At 57.0% G+C, this 24,152-nt stretch overlaps 2 protein-coding genes and 1 long non-coding RNA gene across 3 annotated transcripts in view; 1 reads left to right on the top strand and 2 right to left on the bottom strand.

The window, feature by feature from the left end:
* LOC309841992 lies at positions 1-1,684 on the bottom strand. The gene is made up of 2 exons (XR_014299435.1): positions 1,599-1,684; positions 1-147 (listed from the first exon to the last, which is right to left on the bottom strand). It is a non-coding gene; the product is annotated as an uncharacterized lncRNA (long non-coding RNA).
* Positions 1,625-12,348, top strand: HCRTR1 (hypocretin receptor 1). Its single transcript, XM_082685745.1, has 7 exons — positions 1,625-1,983; positions 2,176-2,354; positions 3,668-3,911; positions 4,373-4,488; positions 5,933-6,165; positions 7,271-7,392; positions 9,020-12,348. Exons 1-7 carry the CDS (start codon positions 1,779-1,781, stop codon positions 9,208-9,210), a joined length of 1,290 nt encoding a protein of 429 aa, XP_082541871.1. The 5' UTR covers positions 1,625-1,778; the 3' UTR covers positions 9,211-12,348.
* PEF1 (penta-EF-hand domain containing 1) overlaps positions 12,051-24,152 on the bottom strand; it is a 17,607-nt gene continuing 5,505 nt past the window's right edge. The window contains exons 2-5 of the mRNA XM_082685770.1: positions 20,238-20,553; positions 15,375-15,530; positions 14,746-14,889; positions 12,051-13,088 (exon numbers count right to left, since the gene is read on the bottom strand). Coding sequence (XP_082541896.1) covers positions 12,859-13,088; positions 14,746-14,889; positions 15,375-15,530; positions 20,238-20,553 — 846 coding nt within the window. The 3' untranslated portion in view covers positions 12,051-12,858. The remainder of the gene's footprint in view (positions 13,089-14,745; positions 14,890-15,374; positions 15,531-20,237; positions 20,554-24,152) is intronic.

The raw sequence follows: 24,152 nt of genomic DNA on the forward strand, positions 1-24,152 counted from the left end.
CCTGTGCCATCCTCCTCCTCAGCTAGGCGCGACCTCGAGAAGTGGAGCTGAGATCCCCGTCTGCGCTGGGGCCCCTCCGGAGCTGCCTAGGGCCCGCCAGCACACAGTAGGTGCGCTCTGAACGCTCAGCGGCGGGAGGCACAGATGCTGAGTGAAAGCGAACGTATGAATGAACGGATGGACGCATGAATGGAGGTGGGATGGAAGCATGAAGTGGCAGGCGAGGAGGAATGAGCGTCTCCCCCGCCCTCCTGGTCTCGGGCTGGGCGACATGAAGCGGAGACCGGCTGGGGGCTCCCCTCCCCGCCCGCCCCTCCCGCTCGTCCCCCCTCCCCGCGGCGCGCAGCCCGGCTGAGCCCGCGCCCAGCCAGAGCCGGCGTTGGAGCGGCGGCTCGCGCCCAGCCGAGCGAGCCCAGGCAGCGCGGCCTTGGGAGGGGGCTGCCCCGGACCCCTCCCCCGGCCCGGGCCCCTGAAGCCCGGCCTTCGGGGCAGGGAGGCGGAGTCCCCGGTGCAAGGTCCGGGGACCAGCAGCCGAGGACGCCGGGGTCCTGGAGCCAACAGGTGCGGGGTTTGGGGGATTCCCCCAGGCCCGGGGTGGGGGTTCCAAAGGACCCTCGGCGGGGCATAACCTGGGTGCTGGAAGGCAGGGTCCCCTGGAAGCTCTGCCCTCCTCCAGGCAGGTTTCTGCAGAACCTCTAGCGCCCTCGTTCCTCCACCTTTCCCCGCAGCCACCCCCCACCCCGACACAGTCCCCGAGGTGCAGGGAGGTCCCGCTGAGGGACTGGGTCCGTCGGCACTTGGAGGGGGTATGAAGGAGGCCCCTCGACCTCCCCCAGTGGTCTCCAGGGACCGGCAACCCTCCTACACACGTCCGGGGTCGTCCCTGCCTAGCCGCGGGAAGGAGGGGTCTGAGCGAGCGAGGAGGGGCGGGGAGGGAGGCCCGATTTATGAATGGAGAAAGCGGCCTGCGTGCCAGCCCAGCGACCCCTGGCGGCCGTCGGGGAACATCGCGGCCGCGGGGGTTCAAGCGGGGAAGATCGGGGGTCTGAGCGGCCTGGTCGCTGGGCGGGGGGCTCTCCTCTCTTGCAGGGAGGTCGTCAGTTCCTTCTTGCACCCCTGCCGCCAGTGTGTGCTACCGGGGAGGGTCCAGGTCTGGAGGGCGGCGCCTGGGTCTCTAACGCTTCCCTTGACCATTTTTTCAACCAAAAATCCAGGCCTGTGAACTGACTCAGGAGAGAACATTGGCAGTGGGGATGGCTTCCGGTCACAAATCCATGGTGTTTCGTGGATTCAGACAGACCTGGCATAGTAGCTTTGTGGCCTTAAGCAAAGGGCTCCTGGTAACGGGAGCCGGCCCTGAAGCCGGTTTCCCTTGCCAGCGTCTGGGTATGTATTAGTGCTCGTTACATCTCGCTGCGGCCCTGTGGGGTAGGTACAGTTATTACTCCTTTGGAAAGATGGGGAAACTGAGCTGAAAGGGGAGACGTAAGGCACCCAAGAGCACCTAGCATGGAATTGAGATGTAAGCCACATCTGTCTTTCTCCATCGATTTCGGGCTCACCGTAACTGCCGCACTATGAGAACAGAGGGAGCTTACCTGCAGAGTGCCTGGCGCCCTCCGAGTGTTCTTTCTTCCTTCCTCCCCTCCTTCTTTCAGGAGGCTTGGGGCTGGCACCCCAGAGACCTGTGTGCAAGAGAAGTGGGCTGAGACCTGGTCTGGGCTCCCCACGTCCTGCCGGGCCCAGGATGCCGCTAGCCATCAGCAGCCCCTGAGCTCATGGAGCCCTCGGCCACCCCAGGGGCCCAGACTGGGACCCCCACTGGCGGCGGGGACCCATCACCATCCCTGGTGCCTCCTGACTACGAAGACGAGTTCCTGCGCTACCTGTGGCGTGATTATCTCTACCCAAAGCAGTATGAGTGGGTCCTTATCGCTGCCTACGTGGCTGTGTTCCTTGTGGCCCTGGTGGGCAACACGCTGGGTAGGTGTTTAGGTCCCCGCGGTGCTGCGGACTTCCCCTGGGCACTGGCAGGGGTCCTGGGCCTGGCTTCTCTCTCTCCCTCCCCATCTCCCCTTGGCTTGGCAGTGTGGGGGCTGGGTAGCACGGCTCTGCACCCCCCCCCCCCCCCCCCCGCCTCACGTTCCCCCTCCTCTTCCCACCCCTGCCCTGCAGTCTGCCTGGCTGTCTGGAGGAACCACCACATGAGGACAGTCACCAACTACTTCATCGTCAACCTGTCCCTGGCTGACGTGCTTGTGACAGCCATCTGCCTTCCGGCTAGCCTGCTGGTAGACATCACTGAGTCCTGGCTCTTCGGTCATGCCCTCTGTAAGGTCATCCCCTATCTACAGGTGAGCTCCACCCAGGTGCTGTCTGTCACCCCTCTGTCACCCCAAGTACAAAAAACCATGGCCTTGCATAGACCTCAGCAACACTTGGACTTGCCTTTCAGACAGGATGCAGTGGCTCAGTTCCTCTGCGGTGTCGTCCTCTCCTGTCATCAGGGCCCGGCCACAAGGCCTGACACTTGGAGACACAGGCCCGGCCCACACACTCATATAGAGATCCCCACCTGGTCACACCCGCAGACCCACACGCACATAGCCACTGGACACACGTGCAGTCACCTCCACTCACCAGGAGAGGGGCACAAGCCCACGGTGACAGGCACAGATGCGTGCTAGGCCTGCTCCCTGGTTCCCAGGGGGCTGGTGTGAGGAGCCTACCCCTGGCCAGGGCCTTCCATCCCCCAGCGGCAGGGATCAGGTTGTCCAGATGTGGTGGGGGTTGGGGAAAGAGACCTAGCCAGAGGCCAAGATGCACCCCAGAGGGCAGGGTTCCCTCCCAGAGGCAGCCTCCACCTCCACTTCTGTTCCTAGGCTCATATCTGCCTCCCTCAGGGAGGGTCTTTCCTCACAGCCCTGGGGAAGAGAAGGCATCCCGGGGCAAAGAGAAATGCCTCTTGGATTTTTTTTTTTTTAAAGATTTTACTTATTTATTTGAAAGACAGAGATCATAGGTAGGCAGAGAGGCAGGCAGAGAGAGAGAGGAGGAAGCAGGCTCCCCGCTGAGCAGAGAGCCCAATGCAGGGCTCTATCCCAGGTCCCTGGGATCATGATCTGAGCTGAAGGCAGAGGCTTTAACCCACTGAGTCACCCAGGTGCCCCGCCTCTTGGATTTTTAAGATTTTCCACTCAACAGATTAATGCTGTGAACACTGACAATAAAGACAGGGTGGGGAGGAAATGTACCTTAGGCAAATTATTTAACCTTCCTGTGCCTCAGTGTCCTCCTCTGTAACGTGGGGTGAGAGTATGCACCATGGGGTTGTTGTGAGGATAATGAGAACAGTGCCTGGCACGTAGTAGGTCCCATTGTTACTATTCATGGTAGGGAAGCACCCACTATGGGCCAGGTCTCGACCTGGACATTTCCCACCCGTGATTTCATGGATTCTCTCAAGAATCCTGAAGGTGGAGGACATGTTCCCATTCCTCAGACGAGCCTCCGAGAAGGTGAGTGATTTGCCCAAAGCTCCATAAGCCGTGAGCAGTGCAGTGCAGTCAGGATGGACGCCTGGCGTTTCGGGACTCCATGCCCCATCACCCACCCCATGTCTGTGGGTGGCCTCCAAGGGGACTGACGCTGTGTGCCCATGGGGCAGGCCGTGTCTGTGTCGGTGGCAGTGCTGACTCTCAGCTTCATCGCCCTGGACCGCTGGTACGCCATCTGCCACCCGCTGCTGTTCAAGAGTACTGCGAGGCGCACCCGTGGCTCCATCCTGGGGATCTGGGCTGTGTCCTTGGCCATGATGGTGCCCCAGGCTGCCGTCATGGAATGCAGCAGCGTGCTGCCTGAGCTAGCCAACCGCACCCGGCTCTTCTCCGTCTGTGATGAACACTGGGCAGGTAATGGTGGGGGCCTCGAGCAGGAGGCCCTGGAGTGGGTGCCTCCTGGACACGTACCCCTAGGACAGGCATCTGTTAGTATACTTATGGGGCGGGCACTCCCAGGGTGGAGTGTTTTCTCCCAAAAGGACACCCTTGGAGCTGGCTTCTATAAGGTTACCCTCCCAGGGCGGGTGACCCCTTGATGGACGCCATCCAGCAGGCATCTAGCAAGGACACCTCCAAAGCGGGTATCTCCTCTAGTCTAGACAACTGTGAGGGCTCCCTCCAGGATGGACACCCACCGGCTGGGCAACTGCAGGGTCAGAGAGACCCTCTCTGTCGTGGTGTCTATAAGAGGCCCAGCTGCTTGCTTTGACTGTACGACTCCAGATGGGGCAGGGGGGCTTTGCTAAGTGGAACAGGCTGGAGGACCCCAGAAGGGGAGCGTCTCTTGCCCTTGTGTCTCTTGACCCCTACAGATGACCTCTACCCCAAGATCTACCACAGTTGCTTCTTCATTGTCACTTACCTGGCCCCACTGGGCCTCATGGCCATGGCCTATTTCCAGATCTTCCGCAAACTCTGGGGCCGCCAGGTGAGACCCACTCTGGTGTCCCTGTCTGGGCTGGTGGGGAGGAAAGGGGTCCTGGTCTGAGGGAACAGAAAGAATCTGCCATCCCGGCTGCCACCAGAGAGAGGCTAGGCCCAGGGACAGGTCAAAGTCAAGGCCAAAGCACTGGGGCTGACCCTGCAACCGAATGTTAACTGACACTGGCTTCAGTATCTAAAATCTCATCATCGTTCTGAGCCCAGTAGCTGCCCTTCATTGCACTCGGTATTTCCAGCTAGTCTTGCCTCCTCTCAACCCTCGTATATTGTCCCCAACTGAATGTATGAGAGAACGGAGTCCCAGAGAGGCAAAGCCTCTTCTCCCAAACCCCTCAGCCAGCCAGGGGAAGAGCAGTGGCATTCTAATGCCCACGTTGGCCCCACAACAACATTATCTCTGCGTTTTTGCCAAATTCGGCACTTGGCTCCCAATGTCTTCACAACAACCTAAGCACAGAAGCAGTAGAACCCCCACTGCCAACTTGCCACAGCTGACGGGTGGCAGAAGCTTTCTGGTTCCGGGGCCTGCCTGCTGGCCTCTGTTACAGACCCACCAACAGCAGGTTCTGGGAGACGGGGGGTTATTGTGGGGGGAGGGGAGTGCTCAGAGGTTCTGGGTACCAGGGGGCTAAGTTCTGGATCCTGTGCCTGGGCAAGGAGAGGATGCAAACCAGAAGGTGACCAGCCTGCAGTCCACCAGCACCTGCCCTCTGCCCTATAGCTCCCCAGTCCCGATGGCAAGAGTCACTATCCTCCTCTAATAGATGAGAAAACCAAGGCTCGGGGCAGGAGAGTGGGTTGAGTGAGCTCACACAGGTCATGAGCCGCTCAGCTGGCCCTAGCCCCTAATTTTCCTCAACTGTAGCCCTGTGCCCCTCTTTTGGGGGGTGATTCATGTGTCCAATGGTGTGAGAGGCTTCAAGGATATCTATGGCTGCTCCTGAAACCTGGACCCCTCCCAGGTTTCTCGGCTGTGAAGGAGGCAGGGACTGTGTGTGCTCTGAGGCTCCAGTCATTCCGTGCCGCTCACCTGCTTGCTCCTTGCCCAGGCCTTTCCGGGGTCAGGCACAGGCGAGGTGGGGGGCACAACTCACCCCACCACCCTTCCCCCCAGGACGGGAAGCGATGGCCTAAGGAGGATGGAGGGGTAGCTCTGGAGAATGTTCTAGAGTCTCCTGCCTCTTTGAGGTTTGGTTCTTTCATCAGTAACTGAGGGCCAGGAAGCCCCTTCCCTGAAGGCACACTGTGGGGCGTTCACAGTGAGCTCCTGAGAGCTTCAAGTTCACGGGCCCCCTCTGGCCCGAGTGTCGGTCTTCATCATGAATATTAGGTTTCTTCCCTTGGCCCACTTCCAGCCTGCCCCAGGGTACAACACCCCCCCACACACACCACCCACCGCTGCTCTCTCTCTTTCTCTCTGTGCCGGCCAGATCCCCGGCACCACATCGGCCCTGGTGAGGAACTGGAAGCGGCCCTCAGACCAGTCGGACGACCCGGGGCAGGGCCTGAGCGCAGAGTCCCCGCCCCGGGCCCGGGCCCGGGCTTTCCTGGCTGAGATGAAGCAGATGCGGGCGCGGAGGAAGACGGCCAAGATGCTGATGGTGGTGCTGCTGGTCTTTGCCCTCTGCTACCTGCCCATCAGCGTCCTCAATGTCCTCAAGAGGTGAGAGCGTGAGGGGACAGCTGGTGGCCTCTCTCTGCTTGGGGGAAAGAAGGGCCTTAGTCCACTTTGTGGCCTTGGAGGCAGGTTATTTCCCTTCTTGGAGCCTCCCAGCCTCAATTTCTTGCCTGCAAACTGAATAACGCCTGCCTCTGAGGGGATTATGAAAATTCCTCCATCTCTTCTCTCAACCATCAGCTCCCGGTGGGGGTGGGGGGCAGGGAGCAGGGAGCACAGTGACCACGTGCACAAGACAGTCTCTGCCTTCTTGGAGGCGACATCTAGTGGGACAGAGAAATAAGTCTCCACCATACGGGCAGGGAGGGATATCGCGATGAAGACCAAATAGGGAAAGAACACAGAGAGTGAAGGTGACGAGTTAGTGGGGTTTTGTGTGTTTATTTTTTCATCTTTTTTTTTTTTTTTTTTTTTTTTTAGATACAAGGGTTAAAAAAAAAGGGCTCATCTGAGGAAATGACATTTGGCAGGGACTTGAAGGAAGGGGGGAAACCGAGGGACCAGGCCAGCGGGTGTCTGGAGGAAAGCACTGGAAGCGGAGGGAACACGGGGTTCAGCAAGTGAGGGGCTGCAGGGCACAGGAGGGAGCAGCGGGCTGTCTGTCAGGAGCCAATCTCAGTGTGAGCTTGTGCTTGGCCATTTCCTGGATTACTTCCTGTGATCTCGGGCACGTCATTTTGCTTCTGGGCACCTCCCTAACTGAACAATGGATGATGTCTTGCTTGACTCCTCATGTTGCTGCAAGGGTGGGTGAGGAAGTGGGTGGGGGTCCCAGGGGATCTGAGAGCCGGTGAATGAGCAGATGGACGCTGGTCCCTGTCCCGACAGCCACCCTGGTTACACTCTCTGTGCTCAAGACCTCAGACCTAAAGGCCCAGGAAAGGGTCACCTGGTGGGACACAAGGGGCAGTGAGAACTCTTCCGCTCGATAGCCGCTAGTGAGCTGTGTGACCTTGGTCAACTCACTTCCCCTTTCTGAGCCTTAGGCTTTCCTTTGTTTTAGATAAGGACAGTGACTCCCACCCAACAAAAATGGGAACACGTGCACACACTTCTACCCCATTTCTGACTGTCCTCCCCCTGGTCCTAGGGTGTTCGGGATGTTCCGCCAAGCCAGCGACCGAGAAGCCGTCTATGCCTGCTTCACCTTCTCCCACTGGCTGGTGTATGCCAACAGCGCTGCCAACCCCATCATCTACAACTTCCTCAGTGGTGAGCGGGCTGGAGAGGCAGGGGGTTGGGTGGGGAGGGGTGCGGCAGTCTTCGGGACAACAGTCTGCACACCCCAAGCCAGGCTGAATAAAGGGATGGCAGGAGGGGATGTCCCTGCTCCCGCCTGGGGATCTTGAGCTGGCTCTGGGAACTCCTATTTGGGAGAGACCTGGCCCTGATCAGGAGCCCTGGTCTAAGTGGGAGACACACCAGAACCTCTAGTTGGCCCTGTCTGGCCAACACAGGCTCCGGGGGAGCCAGGCCTATGGGAAGAGGGCCCGGGAGCTCCCGCCCGAGAGGATGACTGTATAACCAAGTCATTTGGGTAAGGGAGTATCACAAGCAGAGGCAGCCCAGGACCAGGGAGGGCTTCCCCATGCCCAGCTAGACACGAACTGGCAGAGCCGCCAGAATGTGGGGGGCTGTCCCTGGATCCATCTGTCTCCAATACCAGCCTTCTTGCTCCCCTGTCTAGAAGTCCAGGCATCCCCAGTCCCCTAGCCCCAACCCAGGCCGCACCCCCCTGCTGTCCCACTGTGTGCACCTCCTGCCCCAACAGGCTCCGGGTGGTAACACCTCTGCTCACGGACCCACCTGGGCTTAGCAGAAGTGTGGCTTACGAGGCCTCTGGCTGCAGAACTAGGCCTAACAAGCTGTCCAGATGCCTGTTCAAGCCTGAGAACAATGATCTTTGGGAAAAGGCTGAAGGAGGGGCTGGGGGTCCATATCCTAACCCTCACTGAGACTAAAGGATTAGTCCCCGAAGGCTAGCAGGCGGTCTCCAGCTCAGGGGGGAGAACAGAAGATGTAAGGGCTGCCGCAAAGGCGGCAACCAGACTTCCTGCCAGGCACTCCTGTCTTATGTTCATTTACTGAGCACCTACTGTGTGCCTGGCCCTCTGCTGGGGCCCAAGGGAGGCTTGCTGGCGGACGAAGTGTGGTCAAGGAGTTTTCTGCTCCACACACCATCTGTTTCCTTGGTGTCCTTTGGCTGACCGAGCTGGCTGTGGTAGTCCCTTCTTCCCTACTCTGTTGTCCCCTTCAAGAGAAGGGCTCTGGAATGAGAACTGGGCCTGACTTTTGGCTGGGGGACCTTGGGCAAGTCGCTGCACCTTTGTGCGTCTCACCTATGAAGTAAGGATAAAGGACGCCAGCCTCTCGGGGTGCTGGGGGAAGCAGGGGAGGAGCGGGGCGTGGGGCAAAGTGGAGGTGCCCCTCACAGGGCCTCATGCAGGCTGCTGCTGTCCTTCCCATCACTGTGGGGCACGGGTGGGGATAGCCTAGCCATAGCCATGAGTCCGAGCCCCTCCCCCTCCCCACCAAGGAGGGCAGCGGTGGCCCCAGGCCCCGGAACCAGACACCACGTTCTGAGCCAGGCTCAGAGCCAGAGTGCAGTCAAGGAATCAGATGAAAATTGCATTTCTCCTTGGGAACTGCTCCGGGGCCTCTGTTCTCACTCTCCCTGACAATGCCAAGGTCGCCTTTGGGGCTTTCTTTGTCCCAGCTCTCCCCTGCCCTCCTGCCCCCTCACAGGCAGCTTGGCTGGAGCTGCGTGGGTGTTCCTGGGCCCAAGGACCTTCCTGCTTCATCCATCTCCTTATGGCTGTGTCTTCTGTCTCCAACCAAGGCAAATTCCGGGAGCAGTTTAAGGCCGCCTTCTCCAGCTGCCTGCCTGGCCTGGGTCCCTGCGACTCTCCGAAGGCCCCCAGCCCCCGCTCCTCTGCCAGCCACAAGTCCTTGTCCTTGCACAGCCGGTACTCCGTCTCCAAAGTCCCCGAGCACGTGGTGCTCACCAGTGTCACCACGGTGCTGCCCTGAGGTGTCGCCCTGGTGGCTCCCGAGGGGGAGGTGGTACGAGCTGCTTCCTGCCTGGGCTGCTCCCCTGACTCCTTGTGGAGACTGCTGGATGCAATGGGAGGCCAGGGCTCCAGACCTGGTTTTCTGCCTGTTTAACTCTGGGCAAGTGACTTCCCTTCTCTGAGCCCTGTCTCCTAAGCAGGATTGATGGGAGGATTAAGCATGCTCGAGAAAGCGGAAAGCTCGTTGTAGATTGTGAAGTGTTGTGGACGGGATTATCCTATTCCTCCCACATGGCTGTGCCCCACAGTCTCATCCATCCCTATCATCCTTCCGCAGCTCGGCCTTCCTCCCAAAGATCTCTCTCCCACCCAATTACAGGCCTTCCCTGGAGTCTGTTGTAAGGGTCCTGGCGGGCAGTGCCATCTGGCCCAGCGGCTCCAGCGGAAAGCCCAGCTGCTCTGAGGCCCACGTGAACGAATCGGGGCCCAGGCTTTCCCTGGTAGGAACACAGCCCCATCCTGGCCACGTGCCGTGTGCACCGCAGACTGGACCCCGTCGGCTTTCTGGTGTGCTAGAACACTCTCCGTGTGGCCATTTGGCATGGAGGCCAGCAGCCTGAAGCAATTGTAATTAAAAGCCTGGCACTGAATGTTCCTTTTCCTTGTCATTGCACAAAATCTGTGCTGCTGAGGTGAGGAGAGAGATGGTGGGGAAGCTTGGGGTAGGAGAAGACCAGGCAGCACTGGAATGCTATATCTGCTGACCACCGCCCACCCCTCCCAACACCCTGGATCCCAGATGGGCTCTGAGCCCGGATTCAGAGCACATGCATTACTGCCTCCTGCAGGACCTGGGTCCTGGACACAACTGTCTGCTCTGACAGTTCTGGTCCCAGTGGCCTACGGGAGGTAAGGGAGATGTGGGGGCAGACAGCGGGGTTAACAGACTGATTTACTATTATCTTCACCTTCTTGGAAGTCAGGCTTGCATTTATTTTCTATGAACTCACAGGATAAAAAGAGCCCCAAACGTGCTCCATCTGCCACCACGATGATTAGAGGGCTGCCAGAGGCCCTGCCCCTCGTTGCCAGGGCGGGAAGTGGAGTGCGGGCTTGAGGAGGGTTCCGCTGACGGGCGGGAGACATCTGGCAGGGGCCAGCTCAGCTGTGCGTGCCCCCGGGCTCTGCTTGATTTGATGAATGGAGCTCCGGGCTCCCTCTGACCTCCCCCACCAAAAAAATGGGGCAAAACCATGGTCCTGCCGGGGCCCCGGCCCAGAGATGCTTAAGCGCCCCTCCTCTTAGGCATCACACTTCTCCTAGAGCAGGTGGAAGGTATGGCCTAAGGATGTTGTCCACTCTCTGGGCGACTCTCCAACCCAGTGCTTGTGGCCATTTCCACGGATGCCCGGGTGCTGCCCGGTGGGACAGGCCACCCTGCTCCTTCCTCGCTCCTGTTGGCCTTGCGATCCCAAGCTGTGGGCCAAGTTTCATGTAGCCAGGCTCGGAGGTGCACTGTGCAGAATGGTGTGTGACGGCAGGCTCCCAAGCTTGGAACCAACCATACCCACGAGGACCAACCCCGGTCTGGGCCTAAGGAGCCCGGGCTGAGCATGAGGCTGAGACTGTGATTGGTGCCATTCTAGAGACATTGCTGTCGACACCTGGCTCGGTGGGAGCGAAGGACAGAAGCGTCCTGTAATGGCTTCATTCTACTCTATTCCGCTGGCTGAATCCAGTCCAACGGTGGGCTCAAGGCCTCCACTTGGGGAGGTTCAGATGAACTGGAGAAGATTCAGAGGACGAGGATGCCAAGGTGAGCGATGCTCAGGGAAGAGTTGCGGAAGCACCAGGGGCCAGCCAGCCCAGGGAAGGGAGTTCCCAGGGGAACAGGGCAGTTCTCCGTGTCTAGAGGTGGGGCTGGGAGGAAGGGGAGAGAGAGCTTCTGGGTGGCCCAAGAGGGAAAATCCTAGTCCAGGGGTGGTTTTCAAGGTGGCAGGATTTTGAACCTCATCAGGAAGTGTTTGCTGGTCAGAGGAAGCCTGCTTCCTGGAAGGGCACTGAGCTGTCTGTCCCTGGAGGCCGGTAGGCAGAGGCAGACCTGACCATGGGGCAACAGAGAGGATTCTAGCCCCAGGTGGAGTTTGGCCTCCGGAACTGGGTTCCACCTGGGTTGGTGCCAGCATTCTAGCATGTTGGCAGCCCAGGGGACAAAAGGGCTGAGCTGGCTGAGCCCGACATACCTGCAGGGCCTCACTGAGCTGCTTCCACCCACCACCTGCTGGCCCCAGAGCTTTCTTCTCTTCATCCCCAAGAGGAAAAGAATTAGCACACCAGTGCCCATTAGCACACCAGGTCCCCGCCCCCAACAAACCAGAATGTCTGGTGTCTTGGCTTTTGATTGAAATTCTGTCAGATCACTGTAGACATTTGGTGTAGACTGATTATCACACTGATCTCAAGACCCAGCAGCTAGCAAGGACAGATGTCTGCGCTTAATAAAAATGGGGGAAAGTTATGACTTAATAAATGCAGTTTGTCTGGAAGATCAAACTAGGGCTTGAGATAATAAAAAAAGGCCATGCTGTGAAGTCTGGGGTGGTGCCTGTGGCCCAGAGCGCAGTCCTAGAACAGTGACAGTCCTAGAATGGTGACAAAACACACGAACCGGGCCAGCCCCTGCACTGGAGCTCCACCCTGGTAAATGGGACCGGCCCCACGTGGGCCATGTCCCCATGAGACGCCCCTTCCCACACCGTGCGGCGTGCAGTGTGCACTTCGATGTTCGCCGAGTGGATGCGCATGCCCAAATCCCGCAGACGAGCCCACAGCTCGGAAGGTGGGATGGACGCGTAGGACTACAGAGTTTTGTCCTTTTATTGAAGCTTACAGTTTCACTGGACTTTTGGCCCCGAAAGAAGAAAAAAAAAACAACAAAACCACAAATAAAAAAAGAGCATTGGCGTTGGGAGGAGGCAACTGGGACTGAAGCCAAGCAGACAATGGCAGGCAAGGGAGGGTCCAAGCTGCAGAGGGGGAGCCTGGCCGAGGACGCCCAGAGAGCAGACTGCCGGAGCTCCCTGAGCAGGGACGGCACCCAGGCAGCTAGAAGTCAACACGCGCGGATTTGGGACGTGGGGCTGGTGGAACCCAAGCCACTTGGTGCCGTAGACAAACCTCCCTCCTGCTTGGTTAACTTCCACTTTGGAGAAACTGGGTTCATTGGACAAGACGGTGTAGGTGAGGGGGCTCAGGTGCTAATGGCAAGAGGCTAATGAACACTTACCACTGGTGTCAGGGCGCAGAAGGATCAGCCAGAGGCTGGAGCTCAGCTGACTGGGCACTACTCACTCCACTGACATCTCCTGCTCCTGGCACAAGGCTGGGCCATTTAAATGCTTAGGGCTCAGGACATTAAATGCTCAGGACATTCAACTTCAGTCCTCTCTTAGGTCAGGCAACTACCTGTGTGGCCTCTGCCCAGGTCCCCACGATTTGGTGACAGGGACACGGGACTCCAGGCCCTCTTCGGAAACAATGCTGCATCAGGAAAGGGAGAATCTTTTTCTAGGAGGGGCAGGAAAAGAGGAGAGGCCCACATGCCTCTCCCACTCTCAGGAGCCAGGAAAGGTCCCTGGTCCACTCTGCTCTCCCCAGATGGGCCAGCTTAGAGCATCCGAGAAGCTGTCATGGTGACAAAGTCCTCAAAGCTGAGCCGAATGTTGCCCTGCACGGCTGTGTCCTTCTCCCGGAAGGCCTCGGTCAGCACCTGCAGCTGGGTGCACACCTGGATGAAGCGGTCTAGCTGCATGGCGGGGCTGGCGGAGCGCGGGCAGTAGCGGGTGACCAGGAGCTGGGTGAACTGGGGGCTCAGGTTGTAGCCCATCTGGGACAGAGCTGCGGAGGAGGGGCACAGGGAGCAGACACAAAACCCCACCGTGAGCACGGCTGTCAACCAGCGCTGGGGAGCCCAGCAGTGCAAGGGACTTTGAAGAGATGAAAACCAAAATGGAGAGAGGAAAGACATCCCTACAGCCTGTCTGAGATAGGGGGAGCCCAAAAGGGGCTCTCTCTGGATGCTCTCCTTGGCTGGAAAGCCCCAATCCCTTTCTCCAAATCTCCATTACTCTCCGTTCAATCAGGCCCAGAGGGTCCCAGAAAGACATGGAGCTAGCCATGCTCCTCTGGGACTCATCTGCATTACAGAAGGAACCCTGAGCCGCCAGGACCCCATTGCCCAGGGCGGACCTCAGAGGCAGTGAGGCACAGAGGGAGACAGGACAAAGGCCTTCTCTGGAGTTAAGACAGCCCCTGGGCAAATTACTTAACCTTGCTAATCCTGTCTTATCCTCTCTAAAGTGGGGCTAATATCACCTTGTAGGTCCTAGTAAGGACTGAGGGCGGGGATCCTGCAAAGCACTTGGCACAGTGCCTGACACATAGTAAGCCCTCAGTGGAATTCGTTAAAAATAATAAAATCACCATCTCCCCAGGCAGGGCTGCTGGGTGGTTCCAAGGTCATGGCCTACGTGCTACCCTGTCCCCAACCTGGGAGGCTTCCTTTCTTCCTCTCCACATAACTACTAGCCCAGGCTAAAAGCTCCCCTTTTGCTATGTGGCCCTTAGGAAAGTTGCCTAAACTCTGCCTCGGTTTTCTCATCTGCACAAGGGCAAAAAGAAGAGCGCCCTCACATAAGGGTGGGGAATAACAGACACTAGCTATCACCCAGGGAGCGTGAGTGACGTTAACCCTGCTTATTACAGTGCCTGGCCCACAGCAAGCAGTCAATAAACACATATCTTGTTGTGACAGTATCACCCTTACCAACATCCATGACAGGACCAGGCAAAAGAGACAGGATCAGTGCAGGTCATGTCCTTGCCCTTCAACCAGGGTGCAGAGCCGGTGAGCCCACCCCCACCCATAGAGCTCCTCCATCTACTGAAATCCGTGCCCGGGCCCAAGGGCCCGGTTCTCTGGGGAGCCCTTTCTCCCTCCCAGGTGGCAAAGGTCCCTGTCAGATTCTTATCGGCACACTGACCACCCATCTTCTAAAGTCAGACTCAGAACCGGACCTGGAGCTATGGCCTCAGGTCATTAGAGCTACTGTCACTTTTAGCGTGGTCTGGGTCCCAGAGTTGGGAAGGAAACTGCTTTAGAGCAGAGATGGCCACAAAAACACCTTTCTGAGCCCCATACATGGCTATTTCCATTTAGCATGTTAGCTACCAGAAAGGAAGGAGCCACACCAGCCACCGGTCCTGGTCTCCAGGTGCCCTGGGCTGCCGAGTCCCCAGCATTAGCCAGGAGTGCCGTCCCGAGGGGAGTCTAGCCCCTTCCTGGAACTGGGTGCTCCCTTGCCCTGGATCTTGGCTCGGTGTCACAGCCAGACCACAGACGGGATGGGGAGCACACCTGTGCCGCGAGCAGCATTTTACCGTGACGACGGGCATCTGGCAGTCAGAGGCTAGAGAACAGCGGCTCCCCCGGCACAGGGACTGAGCGGAAACTCGGGGCTCTGCCTCTGCACCGAGCCCCTCCCATGGCCCTCACCTTGCTGCAGCTCCGTGTAGCTAATGGAGCCGGAGTGGTCCCGGTCGTACTGCTGGAAGAGATTCTTCCACTGTTGGATGAACTTCCACAAGGCTGAGAAACCATAGACGTCGATGCGGCCTGACTTCGTTTTGTCAAACATATCTTGGGTGGGGAGGGAACCGAGGGAAGAAAAGCTTCAGGAAGGAAGGCCCAGAGTCCTCGGGTAGCACCCAGGCCAGAGCAAGAGACTCCACAGAACCACAGGCCTGAGGCCCAGATGCCTGTACCTCAGACATACTCTCACCAAATGTGGACCAGCCCCCGCCCCTGGCCACCCTCAGCCCTAGCCCTTCCAGAACCGCATTTTCCCTGCCCAGCCTGCCGCCGACCCCCTTGGTGCCATCTGCAGGGAGTCCCATTCTGCAGAATGGAAAACTGAACCTGGGGCTCAAAAAGTCTAGAACTTGAGGACAAATCTAAGGGAAAGAGCTCTCAGTCTAGAGGATCTCACCTTGAACCCAACTTCCTGCCAGAAGTCTTTCCTGGCTAAAAGATTTCTCCCCTGAATGGCTGCCCACCTGCCATCAGGAGTCAGGTGGCTCTGCCCCACTCGAGCCCACAGCCCCCAGGGAAGAGCTAGGACTCACTGATCATCATGAGGCATGTCTCGTCATTGAAAGAGGACCAGTTAGAGTTGACCAGAGCCTGCTTCAGCTCCTTGATGGAGATGTAGCCACTGTGATCGGAGTCCACTGACTGGAACCAGGAGTAAGCCTCAGGATCCACATTCGGAGGAACGCCACCTGTGAGCAGGGTTACAAACCAGAGAAGTCAGAAGCGGGTCTCAGAGCCAGTCCAAGGACGTGCTGGGAAGGGCCAGCCTTGGTGCCTCCCTGGGGGCAGGCGTTCCTTACCCACAAAGCCTCACAAGGCCACCTACCCCACCTTCCATGAAGCCAACAGCCTTACCCTGACGGAAGACTCAGAGTAGAGTCTCTGAGCATAGACTCAAGGAGTATCTGTAGTGGGCTTCTGCTCCGTGAATCTGCTGGGCTTTTCCTACAGTGTTCCAGTCATTCCTCTCTTTGATCTTAAGTTTCTAGGAAACAGGGACTTTCCAGCTGACTAAGAATGCTCTGAAAAGAAGGATTCTCTCTTCTCCATAGACTGGGAATCCAAAAGTGTTTGCGGAGCAGTTGACATGCAAAGCCGAGAAACAGGTATTTTGAGAGTCACAATAGCAGGCGGCTCTCTGTTGTGAGAACCAGGTCCGATTCATGTCTGATTTCCCTGACGCGGCGACAGTGGACACATTCCATGAGGAGTCACCAGAGTGTATTACGGCCATGGAACTCTGCCTCTTCTCCTTCCCCATCAGCTCCCACGCATGATCCCCATCCCCAAACCTCCCTGGAGACATCTCTGAACCTCCTCGCCCCCACACACCCAGAGAGTTGCCTAGTTCCGTATCCCCTCTCCGTTCCTATGCACCGGCCCTGGTTTAAACACCTCCCACGTGGATTGCTATAACAGACCAAAAGGCCTAACCAAATCATCCTTATAGATACTCTCCGCCACTCTTCACTTGCTATCAAGGAATCTCTAAAATCCAACTCGGTTCTAACCTGTTTCCCCTGGCCTCAACTCAAAACTCTATCAAGGCTCCATTGCCTACAAAATAGTCCAGCAGCCTTAATCTGGCATTCCAGAGTGGTCCACTCCTGCCTACCTCTCCCACTCTGTCCGCCTCACGGCTCTGTTCTAGCCCAGATGAAGCATCAGACTCGCTCTTAGCCATCCCTGCTTATTCCCACCAGAGGCTGTACTCACTGTTCCCTGCCATGGACCCCTTCTCCCTCATCTCTCTGCATCATTTCCTGTCCCCCTGCAAGACCCAAATAAAACGCCATTCCTTCCATAGGGTCTTCCCTGTCCATCTCTGGAAAGGCTTCCTTCCCTTCTCCATTGTACTCCTTCTCTCTTAGGGCCCTGATCACCCGTGTGCATGTTTTCTTCCACCCTCTTCCAGGTTGGAGTTGGAGTAAGCTGTAGGCAAGCTCCCAGCCTAAAACTCATCTCTCAGTGCCCAAGGGCTAGCATGGAGCCAGACCTAGACAGGGAAGGTTCTGCATTCATGCCAGAGCTGGCCTCGTGGTTTAAGTAGCAGCTCCCCCATTTGTGGCTGTGGCTTATTTAAACTGTTTCAGGTTTTGTTTTTTTTTTTTAAAGATTTTATTTATTTATTTGACAGAGAGAGATCACAAGTAGGCAGAGAGGCAGGCAGAGAGAGAGGAGGAAGCAGGCTCCCTGCCAAGCAGAGAGCCTGATGTGGGACTCGATCCCAGGATCCTAAGATCATGACCTGAGCCGAAGGCAGAGGCTTAACCCACTAAGCCACCCAGGCACCCTCTGTTTCAGTTTTCTTATCTGTAAAGTGAGGACAGGAGCATCTACTTCACAAGATTACTATGAAGTCAGCATCTGTTACAATCTAAGTTCTATCTAACTGCTGATTACTGGTGCTGCTGAGGTTCAAACAGCGTTGCGTGTCTGTAAGCAGGTAGAGGAAAGGATCATTCGTATGGAAAGCCATGCAGGGTGAAGGGGTGGGAGATAACAGTGGGGAGGCACACAGGCCCTCGTGTTGGAAAGCAGACTGAGTGAACTGGCCACCAAAAGTGATCCTTCCCACAAGGCAGCATCAGGGGCAGCCACAGGCCAGAGTGGCACGCAGAAACCATCGCCTAGTCCCAGAGGTGAGGCCCAGAGAAAAAGGTTTGCTTGACTGAAGGCCTAGGTGACCTCCGTGGATAGGAAACCTGGGCAGGTCCCATAGCGCCTTCCTGAAACAGCAGCTGAGCCACAGAGAGCAAGGGCTGTGGCCCCAGGTGAGAGTGTCTCTGGGACATGTGGTCCAGGCGGTCTACAAAGAAGAGCCCAGGCTCTGGAGGCAAAGAGCTCTGAGCCTCACCAGCTTGTGGGACTTTAGACAAATGGTGAGTTTTCGGAGTACTGATCGCCCCATTCCGAAAACAGACCGATGTCCCAGGGCCGTGTGATGAGTAACTGAGGGAAAAGCAAAATAAAGCTGCGGCAAAGGGTCTGCCAACCTGTGCGGGCATGTCTTCCCACAGGAGGGGCTGACTGAACGGAGGGGAAGAGAGCTGTGATGGGGAGAAGGAAAGCAGGTGGCAGGGGCGGAACGTGTTCAGAGGAACTCCGGCGGGACTCAGGTGCACAGCGGGGACAGTCCCCAGCAGGTGCGGAGGCTGGAGAGGCCCGGTGGGTCTTGAGCACCTGGGGGAACGTCCCTGAGAGCCGTGGGGCACCTTCGATGGGCAAATCTGTCTTGCAGAGCAGTGGCGCGGGCACTCTAGCTCCTGGATTCATCCGGTGGGGCTGAGGCAGGGCCTCCCAGTGACTCGCATGCAGGAGAGCTCCAGGGAGACACGAGCCGCACCGGAAAGGAGGCAATGGCGGCTACGTGAGTGGAAGCTGCAGACGGGGAGCAGCTCAGAGTCGGAGGCACATCTCTCCACTTTCTGCAGCCCCGGAGATGATCTCAGGCCTCGGGCCCTAAAGGAATGAGCCTCACAAAGCAGGGCTCCTTGACCTGCAGTGACCTCACGTGGGCTCACAGACACAATTTTAGAAGGTGGAGGAACTCCCCCACGAAGCTGCTGAGCTGAAAGCAAACAGCCAGAAGCTCGGGGCTCTGACAAGATAAATGCCACTGGCTCTGTTTGGAACCCCCAGTATGTGAGCTCTCCCTCAAGGCCACCTGCCTGGGAAGGTGCGGGAAAGTGTGGCAGCTTCCCTGAGGGGCCACTCCCAGGAGGCCTTGCAGATGCACCAGACGCTTCCTGGCTGCATGCTGCTGGCTTCATCTCCTGGGAATAAGCATTCTACGAAGGGGCCGATGAAAGAGTCCGGGCAGATGGAGCAGTCTAGGTGCTCACCTTCCCTGACCCCCTGCCTGAGGTCACACAGTCATGGTTCAGGGCACCTGAAGGCCCCACCAGGATTCCCTGCCCCACTGACCCTCCAAGCCCCCAACCTCCACCTTGTACAATACCTCCTTTCCAGCACCTCTGCTCTTTACCCTCCCTGCATCCCATCATTCTCCTGCCTCAGTATCTCTCAGGCGTGACACCCTCACCACAAGTGCTGTCACATTATGTGCGGCATACGTCTTTGCTGAGAACGTCCCAGAATGAGTTAGCTCACAGAATACTGAGTATTAAGCCCTTCCCACTGTACCCAGCATTTACCTGCACCTTCTCATCAAACCCTTATTAATAAACTTGTCAGGTAGTGGCACTCCCCCATTTTACAGATGTGCACATGTGAGGCATAAAGAGATGAGTCATGGGTGCCTGGGTGGCTCAGTCATTGGGCGTCTGCCAATCCCAGAGTCCAGGGATCGAGTCCCATGTCGGGCTCCCTGCCCAGCGGGAAGCCTGCTTCTCCCTCTCCCACTTCTCCTACTTGTGTTCCCTCTCTCGCTGGGTCTCTCTCTGTCAAATAAATAAATAAAAATCTTTAAAAAAAAAAATTATCGGGTGCCTGGGTAGCTTAGTGGGTTAAGCCTCTGCCTTCGGCTCAGGTCATGATATCAGGGTCCTGGGATCGAGTCCCACATCGGGAATCTCTGCTCGGCAGAGAGCCTGCTTACCCCTCTCTCTCTTTCTGCCTCCCTGCCTACTTATGATCTCTTTCTGTCAAATAAATAAGTAAAAATCTTTTTAAAAAAATTATCATTTAAAAAAAAAAAAAAGAGGTGAAGTCATTCAGTCAGGTCAGCACGTGGCCTGATCTCAAAGGCCTAAGCTTTCAACAACTCTACCACCTTCCTTTTCTATATATAGCGGCCAGTCTTCTCACACAGACATGGGTTTTCCCCACGGTCCACTGCTGCCGGTTGTTTGCTGATCCCCTGTAAGGGCACAGCGCATCCTCTCCACTGCCCAGTGGCCTGCAGAGCCCCTGCAGGACAGCACTGCCCCTCCCATCTGACTGACGTCAGGCTTAACCAGGGGATGGCCAGAACGAACAGAAGTGGAAGAGATGTAAAGTACTTCGATGCAGAAGCGTTTCAGAGGCACCGGGCATTCCTGCTAGCCGCCCCCACCTGTCTTGCCACAGGAACAGCCTATCTTAACTAAGGGCTGCTCCCTCTGCCCGGATCTGGAAGGAAAAGACACGTGGCACGGAACTTCAGCAGCCAGATCCACAGCTGCGGACACGTAAGCAAGAGTAAGGAAGTGCGAGCAAGCAATGGAAATAAACGTTTGTTGTCATAAGCCCAAGTGACTGTGGAGTTGCTGTCCCCGCAGCAAAGCCAAATCATGGACTTCATGCTCTGCTGATGCAAGCAGGAGCTGCAGGCAAGATGCTAGGGTGCCGGAGACCAAGCTGCCAGCACACCCACAGGAAGGGCAAGGATGGGCCCTGGAGAACTCAGAACAAGGTCAGAGATCTTAGACCTGGAGTCCAAGATCCCTACTTACCGGGAGGAGGTCCCTGTCCGTAAGGCCCAGGATGCTGGCCCCCGTAGGAATTCGGAGGCGGCTGACCATAGGGGCCCCCTGGGGCTGCTCCACCATACAGTCCTCCTGGAGTTCCAGAGGGGGGTCCCCCAGGGTTGGGGTGTCCGTAGGGTCCTCCACCAGCTGGCGGTCCATAAGGCCCTCCGGGGGCAGGACTTCCTCCATAACCGCCACCAGCGGGTACCCCACTGCCATATTGCCCTCCACCATGCGGGGGTCCAGGGTAGTAGCTGCCTGGAGGGGCTCCGGGCGCTTGTCCTCCAGCTCCTGGGCAGCCCTGCAAGAGCAAACCATCAGTCAGAACAGTAAGGCCGGAAACCAGCCACAGCATGACCCTGTACTGTCACGAAACCCGGCCCCTGTCAGTCTTTCCCAGAGGCAGGGCTGGAATTGTGCCCTATTTGCTCAGATGGACAACCTGAGGCTTCTAGAGAAGAGAAAACCTACCCAAGATCACACCACCAATGACATGTGGAGTCAGGGCTAGAATCCCGCTCTCCTGGCTCCCCACCATCACACCAAGGGGCTCCGTGATGGCTTGGGATCGTGTCTGGTTGGCCACGTTCTCCCCTGCCCCCAGTGTTGACTGTAGGCTCAGTAATTACTGAACAAACGAGGAGGCAAAGGAATCCAAATCCCACCCCCACCCCCGGTGCCACCCCCATGGCTCCCTGAGGACTGACAGTGCAAACACGGTCCCCTCACCCGCTGCTCTTCAACCCCGAGCAACATGTCCCAGGCATGGGCTGCAGCACGTCTTCCTCAGCTGAGAATAGCTCGAGATACGAGAGCATGTCCCCTTCTCCCTGGTGACTCTGGGACAGGCCAGGGAGACCCTGCTCCTCAGGCACTGGAGGGAGCAGAATCAGTACGAGTCAAAGAAAACCAGTCTGAATTCGGGTTCTGCCATTTACTCACCGGACTGACTTCCCCTCCCTAAGCCTCAACATCCTTTGTTCTAAACGGGAATCAACAGTGCCTACCTCCCAGGCTGGTGTGTGAATGAAAAGAGACCAGGTGCGCGAAGCACTCTGACATAGGAGGAAACCCCAGTCCAGAAAAACTGCACCCAGACTGCGTGGAGGGGCTGGGGCCGGGACCCAGGCCATCTGTCCCTTAGCGCAGACGAGGGGGCATTCCCTCTTTCATCCATGTCCCCACACCACAAGCCAGGGATCCCCAAACTCAGTGTTCAGCTGTAACCACCTACATGGCAGAGCGCAGCCCCAACACAGCTGTGGACAGGCTGGGCGCAGGGGCCGGGGGAGCAGCTGGGCCCAGCTCTGAGGGGAGTTACCATCTAGACACACTGGAGATAAACCTAGAAGGCACACTAGTGGCCTAGCCGCGGAGAGCCTGGACTTGCTCTTTTTATTGTGTTTGCTAGCTTCTGGGACACGCTCCCTCGAGGCTGAGGCCAAACTCACACTTCATCTGAAGGAGGTCTGCTGGCTCAAGGTAGGGGGCTTCTGGGGCAGGGGAAGCAGGAAGCAGGCCCTTCCACCTTCCCCACTCAGCACACTGGGAGCTCTGAGGCTTTGGAAACTGCAGAGCTGGCGGCAAGACTTCTTTCTCTACAGCGAAGTCACACACCAATCCCGACTCAGAACTCCACATGCCAGCAGAGCTCTCGCTGCGGGTCCCAGGCTTCCTCTCTCCAAGCCTGCTCCTTCACAGGTAAAACACAATCCTCTCTCCCTTACTGGCCGCTCTGCTGATTACAAGACATAAATGCAGCAGAATTTTGTCAGTCTAACTTTTAGCTAAAGACTCTTTTGATAAAACAAAAATTTAAAAACTGATGAAAGAAAGTGGCTTTGGCTGAAGCACGGTGGGGGTGCCAGAGCCCCGGCCAGGCAGGCCCCCTCCTCTGTTAGATCCCGAGGGAGCTCTGCAGATGCCTCATAGTGACTCAAAAAGAGAGTCTGAAAACCATTGATATAAGAAAACAAGTCCTTACAACAGTGCCTGGCATAGAGCAAATGATCTAGAAATCTTGGCTACTGTTACATTACTCATCACCCGCAAAGCCAGGTAAATTCCTGGAGAGGGGGTGTATAAAGGTGAGAGCTGGTGGGAAGGGGCTCCCAGTTAACAGCAGAGGTGCGGAAATGCTCTTCATAACATCTAACAAAACAGCACAAGGAACCAGGTGTTTCAAGTGCATGTACAAGCCGTGAACCAGAAAGGAGAGAGGGTGAAGTCGAGAGCGTTTCCAGAAGCAAACAGCGTTTGAGCCGGGATGAAAAGAACGAAAAAGATTCCGAGGGTACTGGAGCAGTGTGATGGGAGGGGTGCGTGGAAGGTGGGGGTCTAACCCCTTCAGTTTCCCGATGGCGAAACTAAAAAGAAGGAAAGGGACCTGCTCAAAGCCCACGGAACTGGAGGCAGAGATGGAGCCGGACCACCTCCCACCACACCGGGGCCGGTAACTCCCCTGGCCTAGGGCACCTGGGGCCCAGGCCTTCCGCCTGGGAAGTCCCCCACCACCCCAACAAAGCAGGTGCTGCCAGGCAGGTCCTCTGACCCTCCCAGTATCACATGCCAGGGGCCTGCTGGGTCTGGCACAATCTGGCGACTAAACCCTCTGCTCTCTGCCCTGGGTCAGAGCCCTCACCTTTAGCGAGTACTTTGACAAACACGCAGATGCTACCGCAGAACCTGCCGACAGTCCTCAAACAGAAAATAGGAAGCTATATAGGAAGCTATTAGTAGGCGGCTTTTCAGATGAAGAAACTGAGGTACGCAAGCACAACGACTTCATCCAGCGAACACTTACAGAGTATATCGTACTAGGCCTGGGGCGTCAAACTAAATAGGACCCCGAGGGTCCCACTGGTGATTCGAGTACAGTTTGATCGGTGCCATCAGAAAAGTCCACTTCAATGCTATCAAGGAGGCGCAGACAGAGGAATTTGTTCCGTTTGCTGAATGATGGCTGAGGAATCCAATGAAGCAATGTGTGAAGTGAGTCAAGGAAAGCTTCCTGGAGGAGGCAGGAGTGATATGGAGCTGGCCTTGAAGGATGCTGAGGCATTCCCCAAAGCAGGAAAGGACATTCCAGACAGGAGGGAAAAGACGGGCACAGGCCTGGGAGTGAGCCCAGAGGGGTGGGGGGTATGGCTGGAAAGCAGGGGCGGGGGCAAGGACGCAAGGTGAACTGAGAGAGGCAGGCTCTTTACACTCTCCTTGGCCAGGCTCCCCTCCTGCTGCGTTTCAGTGAGCGGGTGAGTTTCTGGTGTCTTAACGAACTTTCTGTCTATCTGTGTCTCCTCCACGCTACAGTGGGCGCCCCAAGGCCAGACACTGGGCCTCATTCATCAGGGTACCCAGGGTCCAGCACAGTGCCTGGCACCTGCAAGCCTCCATAAATATTTGAGCAGATGAATCCCGCTCTGAAGAGTTTGGGCTTTATGCCTGAGGAAACAGAGCGCCATAGAAAGGTTTCCAACAGAGGAGGAACGTGATCAGAGCCTTGTTTAGAGAATTAACCCCGCAGTGGGGTGGGGGATGAGCTCGCGGGGGAGGCAGCAGCCCAGGTGTTAGGCAGGCAGGGCTTGAACCAGACAGCGGACTTAGACATGGAGAGAACAGGATGGATTCTGAAGCTATTTCAGAGATAGGCTAGACATGACTTGACGACTAATTCGATTAGGGAGGAGATGGCGGGGGAAGGAAAGGAAGTGCTCAGGATGACTCAGGTTATCCAGCGTGTACAGATGAAGCGGAGCCACTGACTGAGGCAGAACCCAGGCCAGGGAGAAAGTCTGGGGATGATGGTTCCCAGGGTCACGGAGTTGTCAGTGAAGGTCTGAACCAGACATGAAAACTGGAGTCCCTGACTCCCTGTTCTTTTATGCTACTCCATGCTGCCAA

Source organism: Mustela nivalis, assembly GCF_964662115.1.
Source record: "Mustela nivalis genome assembly, chromosome: 10".
Classification (NCBI taxonomy): Eukaryota; Metazoa; Chordata; class Mammalia; order Carnivora; family Mustelidae; genus Mustela; species Mustela nivalis.